We start from the raw sequence: 6,071 nt of genomic DNA on the forward strand, positions 1-6,071 counted from the left end.
ATATTGGGCCATGGACATCACAAGAGGTAAACCAGGCAAACAGGTAACGCTGGCACATCCTAAATAAGAAAGTCAAAACTGACACTGGAGCAGATGTAACCATCGTTTCAAACACAATATGGCCAAAAAATTGGGCATTGGTTGATCCTGCTTTAGGCATTGCAGGGATTGGAGGGACTCGGGAAACTCAGATGAGCAGGGAAATAATTACTTTTACTTTCCCAGATGGAGTGAGTGTATCTACAAGGCCTTATGTAATGCAAACTCCTGGTACTTCACTAGGTTTGTTTAGTAAAGATCGGCTAAGCCAGTTAAAAGCTCCCATCGTTCCACAGCCTTTTTAGCAGCGGCCAAAGGAGGGCAGCCAATCCTCAAAATCAGCTGGGCCACGGATAAACCTGGGTGGGTTGATCAGGGGCCGCTGTCAGAGGAAAAGCTGCCCATAACCCAACAATTAGTGCAGGAACAGCTTGAGGAAGGGCACACAAAGCCATCCACAAGCCATTGGAACACCCCAGTTTTTGCCATCTCCATAAAGAGTGGGAATGGAGGTTGCTACATGGTTTAGGTGCTGTTAATGCAGTGATGCTAAGTGTGGGTGCCTTGCAACCTGGATTTCCATCTCCTGCTATGATACCTGAGTCATGGAATCTATTGATCATTGATCTCAAAGATTGCTTTTGCACCGTTCCCTTGCATCCACATGACACGAGTCATTTTGCCTTTTCTGTTCCATCTGTCAATAAGGCAGAACCCTAAAAAAAGTAAGAATGAGTTTGTTTAACCCAAAAAATTGAAAACTCCCCTATAATGAGCCAAATTTATGTCACTTGGGCATTAGAACCTCTTTGGCAGCAATTCCCTGAGCATATCGTCTATCACTACATGGATGATACGTTATGCAATAACTGCTTTCACATACTAAACACTATTACCCCGAGAGTACCATTAGCTAAATTTTTAGGGCGTGACTCAGGAGGATATCAGAGTTCGCACCAGGATGTATCTTAGATAGAAGTAGATGAGCAAACATTGCTACTGTGGGTGCAGTTTAACCTTGCTTTAATTGCTCTGGTAAACCAAATTGTACTAGAGAGCAAGATAACAGCTACTGAATGTGGAGTAGGAATAGTAATGCCACAAATACATCACTTTAGAGATTCTGAGTGGGAACGGGCTAAAGCAATTTGGGCAAAGCGCAGGCGTGATGGACAACAAGGGCAGCAATGGCAGCAGTCTGGCAAACATTGACAAGGTTGCTCAGTGCAGGGATTAGGGAAATGCAGGGAGTATACAATATAGAGCAGCGAGCTAACACGTGGGTTACATGGGCTAACAGAACAGGGCAAGAACCTTTCTGCTTATCACCATCTACCCCTTCGGATGCATTTCACACTTGTTTGATTGGAATTCCCTCAGACACAATGGAAGAATTTGGAAATCGGACCAGAGCTGAAATTTATGGCAACTTAAGCAAGGCCTGGTCAAATTGGTGTACTGATTAAGATGAGGTGATCACAGAAATTGGTATGAAAAATAAAAAATCCCTAGAAATCCTTTAGGAGCTCAGGCATTTACAATCGCTCAGGGTTTAAATACTACAAGTCAGGAACCACAGGAATTGGATATTTTGGGATCAGTGCCAGGAAATTATTGTTTGTTCTTTGGGGGGAAAAGTCAGGAAATCCGGGACATGACAGCACTTGGATGTCTCCTGTTTATTTGTGGTATTCAAATACCACAGCATAAAACTACAGAGAGACAGAAAGCAGCCCATGTAGCTGCTGCAGTACAGAATGCGGTAAAACCACTGCTTTCTAAACTGCAAAAGAGAGCTGAAGGAAAGAACATTAAGTGCTTTTGGTGAAGTAAACTCAGGAATGTGTTTGTAGCCCTGCAGTGGAACCAGATCTGGAGAACAATGGGTTAAGTTAAGGACGAATTCTTTGGACAATTGCCAAAATCCTTCTATAGCCCGATTAAACTTTTACAATTTTCAAAGAGTGAACTTGGTTTCTCACACCCGGCTGTGGTTTGGGGCCCTGCTGCTGCTGAGCACTGACCCCGCCCCGGGTGTCGCTGGAACCCCCAAAAACCGCAGCCACCACCAGCCCTTGTTGGGGGTTGGGTTTTTCTGTTCTTTCCTTGTTTCTTGTGGAATTTTTTCCCATGGAGTTGCTGAGAGGCGCTGATGGCTGAGTGCTTGAGAAGGCGGGGAGGGGAAACTCCTCTGGTTTTTGGGAGTTTCTCTGGGAGGGGGCACAGAGACACCGGGAGAATGGGGGGCAGGGGTTGGGGGCAGCCTCTCTCTGTTGCTGTTTGACATCGGAGGAGGGCGGCCAGGCTCTCCCTGCAGAGAGAATTCACTGGCACCGCTGGAGCTCAGCCCTGAGGGACCGATCACCGTCTGCTCGTGTGCCCTGGGAATCCTCAAATTCGGGTGCTCTGGGAATCCTGACCTTCCTGTCCCCAATGTCCCCACAGTGTCCCCAACAGGGTCCTGGTGTGTCCCCAGGGTCCCCAACAGGACATCAGGGGACACTTGAGCCTTGTTGGGGACCCTGAGGGGACATCGGGGTCCCGTTGGGGACATCGGGGGGGGGACACTGGCGCCCTGCCCTGGTTCCACAGTGGGGGGAGGAGGGGCGGTGTCGTCACCTCTTCCTGTTTTCTCCGTCTCACTGCGTTCCGTTCCTGCGTGTCCCCAGCTGCCACCCGGGCGTGTTTGTCACCCGGAGTGTCCCCGGAGTGTCCCCAAGGCATCCCCGCAGTGTCCCTGGAGTGTCCCCAGCTGCCATGGAGCCCCTCGAGGTGCGACAGTCCCGGAGTGGTGGGGGGGGGGGGGACAGAGGGGACACGGGGGTGACAGAGGGGACACGGGGGGGGGGAGTGAAAGGAGGCAGTGGGGGACGGAGGGGACACGGGGGTGGTGGGAGGGACAGGGGGTCACGAAGGGGACAGGAGGGCATAGGAGGAAGGGGAGAGGTGACAGAGAGTGAAGTGGGGGGAAGAACAGGAAGTGGCAGGGGGTGGCAGAGGGGTCAGGGAGGGTGACAAAGGGACAGAGAGGGCAGCAAAGGGACAAGAAGGGGACAAAGCGGAGCCCAGGAGGGCACAGGGGCCGCTGCAGGAGGCCGTCAGTGCCACCAGGTCCCTGACACCTCCCCTGTCCCCTCCCCAGCTGTCCCCGGCCCTGCTGCAGCCACAGGTCAGGGTGGTGTCCACCCTGGATGAGCTGTGGGACACCCTGCCCAGGCGGGACGAGGACACGATGCTCATGTCCCCAGTGTGCCTGCACTGGGGCCTGGAGGAATTCACCAGGGAGCTCCGGGTCACCCTGCACCGCATTGATGACACCTGGAGGTGCCACAATGTCACCTCCGATGATGATGGCCCTGCCGCCTCCGTGAGCCGGGCCCTGGCCGCCTACAGGAGCACCCCAGGGACCACCTGGGATCGAGTGACAATGGCAGCCAGCAAGTATAAGAGGTCGGTGTCTGTGCTTGTGGAGAGCTGGGCCGAGCTGGCCAGGAAGGCCACCGAGCTGCACAGCACCTGCAGGGGGGTGGTCACCTGGGCCAGGGAGCTGCAGGACGAGGCTGCCCGTGATGGGACAGCTCAGGAAAACATGGTGGGGCTGGGTCAGGCCCTGGGCAGGGAGGAGGGGGCCGAGGTGGTGGCCGGGCATGGAGCCCAGGTGAGGAGAGAGGCCAGGGTGGCTGCCAGTGAGGCAGCATGGGCCACCATGGAGAGACAGCGGCTGGAGGCGGCCCTGGGGCTACTGGAGCGCTTGGTGGCCGCGTGTGACGAAGCCACCGCGTTCCCCCGGGAGCTGCAGTGGCGGCTCAGGGACATCGAGACCACCCTGAAAGTGACAAATTGGGTGTCCACCGATGTCCCTGAAGATTTGGTGGCCAAGGTGGCCGAGGCCGAGCAGCTGTGGGTGGCCAACGCTCTCCTGGCCAAGGATCACGTGCTGGGAGCCATTGACGACGTGATCGACAACTATAGCACGGGTGGTCCCACGGGCCCCAGTGCCTGCGGGGTGGCTGAGTGGTGCCAAAGAGCCATCGAGGACATCCCAAGGCTCCTTCAACCCCCGGAGTGTCCCCGGAGCATCCCCAAGATCTTCTCAGTCATGGAGCCCCGAGAGGTGCAATGGGGGGGGTGGGTGATGACAGAGTCTACACTGGGGGGACACAGGGGCCAGTGAGGTGGGGGCAGCAGGGACAAGAGGCTGACAAAGGGGCAAAGGGACAAAGGGGACCCCTTGGGGGCACAGGGGCCATTGCAGCAGGTTCTAAGTGCCACCAGGTCCCTGACACCTGCCCTGTCCTCTCCCCAGGTGCCCTCTCAGCAGCTGCAGGCACTGGTGGCCGTGGTGGCCACCCTGGGCAAGGTGGTGGCCACCCTGCCTTGGCCACACAGGGACAAGTGCCTACATGAGTCACCAAGCTCCCTGCATGAGGACCTGAGGAGATTCACCCGGAGCCTCCGTTCAATCCTGGACCATGGCGGTGTCACCTCCCTGGGCCTCCCCGGTGTCCCCACGCTGAGAAGGGCCCTGGCCACCCTCTGGGCCACCCCAGGGACCACCCAGGCCAATGTGAGAGCCGCAGCCAAGGCATGGCGGGAGTTGGTGGCCAAGCTCGTGGACAGCTGGGACTGGCTGGCCAGGGAGGCCACCAAGCTCCGTGAGAAGGTGGTCATGGAGCAGCTGCTGATGGTGGCCTTGGACAAAGAGGAGGTGACCTTGGAAATGGCCACGCACAATGGCCAGGTGGTGGCAGCCAACGTTGAGGCCATGGCAGAGGCTATGGTGGCCACCAGGAGGGGACGTTGGGCAGTGGTGGCCCTGGGGCTGCTGTATCGCTTGGTGGCCATGTGTGACAGAGCCACCTTGTTCTACTGGAACGTGGAGTGGCAGCTCAGGGACATCGAGACCATCCTGAAGGGGACAAACGAGGCATCCCCTGATGTCCTCCAGGCCTTGATGGCCAAAGTGGCCAAGTTTGAGTGTCTGTGGGAGGCCAGCACCCGCCTTGTCAAGGATCACCTGCTGGGGACACTTGGGGACATTGACAACATCCTCTTGAGTCCCTGTGGTGGCTGCGATGTGCCTGGTGGCCCTGGCAGCCGCACGGTGGCTGAACGGTGCCAAAAAGCCATCGAGGACATCCCAAGGCTGCTGCAGGAAAGTTTCACGTAGGGGCAGTGACATCATCGGAGAAATCGCTGCCGTCACCTGTGCCCTCCCCATGCAGTGTTTGAGATAAATCTGGGGAATTTTCAATTATACTGTCCCAAATCCTGCAGGGAATGACGTCGCTGGAGACACTCTGGGACACTCAGGGACACTCAGGGACACTCAGGGAGAGGGGACAGGGGTGAATGAGTCCCCTCAAGAGCTTCCAGCTTTCCACTGTGCCTGCAGCAGAGCCGGGTGGTAAATGACAATTTAATAATTCCTTTTTGCACTTTTGTATTGCCTTTTGCACATGGTTGTTGATCACCAGCAATTTGATATTGTATTTGATACTGATATTGATTATCGGTGACACCTTGTAGCTGCTGGTTGGTGCAATATAATCTATCAGTTCATGTGTCCCCCGTACAGCCTATACATGAATAAATAAATTAATAAATAAATAATATCCTTTATATAAATCAGCCTGGTCTGATCTGAACTCTGTGTCAGGCACATCACTGACCCCATCGAGAGACGAGTGCTCAATAAATCCATCCCAACGTTCCCTGAGGGGAGCACAGCCAGGGAGCTGCTTCAAGGCGCTGGCACTGAGATATTTCCCATGGGTCCCCTGGTGGGAGGGAAACACACCCGAGCAGAGGGAAAAATTAAAATTATATCAAAGCCTCATGGAATGTGGGTTAAAACATGGGGTCTCTAAAGCTGTAAATTGGACAAAGCTTTACCAAGTGACGCAAAATGATGATGAGTAGCCCAGTCATTTTTAAAACAGGTGAAGAAAATCTGCCATCAAATCTACTGATCTAGATCCTGAATCAGCTGATGGCAAAGCACATCTGGTTTTGTTTTGTGTGGGTCAGGC

The 6,071-nt window shown here is 54.6% G+C and overlaps 1 protein-coding gene across 2 annotated transcripts; it reads left to right on the forward strand.

Moving 5' to 3' along the window:
* The first annotated feature begins 2,352 nt into the window (after nt 1–2,352).
* Nucleotides 2,353–5,667, forward strand: LOC132085630 (uncharacterized). 2 transcript variants are annotated; one of them, XM_059491079.1, is made up of 3 exons: nt 2,353–2,811; nt 3,182–4,153; nt 4,346–5,667. In XM_059491079.1, exons 1-3 carry the CDS (start codon nt 2,797–2,799, stop codon nt 5,207–5,209), a joined length of 1,851 nt encoding a protein of 616 aa, XP_059347062.1. In that variant the 5' UTR covers nt 2,353–2,796; the 3' UTR covers nt 5,210–5,667. The 2 variants fall into 2 exon arrangements, with proteins under 2 accessions (XP_059347062.1, XP_059347063.1); XM_059491080.1 differs by having other exon boundaries at nt 3,182–4,135.
* Nucleotides 5,668–6,071: the final 404 nt, after the last annotated feature.

This window comes from Ammospiza nelsoni, chromosome 31, assembly GCF_027579445.1.
Source record: "Ammospiza nelsoni isolate bAmmNel1 chromosome 31, bAmmNel1.pri, whole genome shotgun sequence".
Classification (NCBI taxonomy): Eukaryota; Metazoa; Chordata; class Aves; order Passeriformes; family Passerellidae; genus Ammospiza; species Ammospiza nelsoni.

Bases quoted from the DNA above. Each gene is read 5' to 3' on its own strand.
- LOC132085630 (XM_059491079.1), top strand. The intron at 4,154-4,345 runs GTGCAATGGGGG...TCCTCTCCCCAG, and splicing joins CAGTCATGGAGCCCCGAGAG to GTGCCCTCTCAGCAGCTGCA.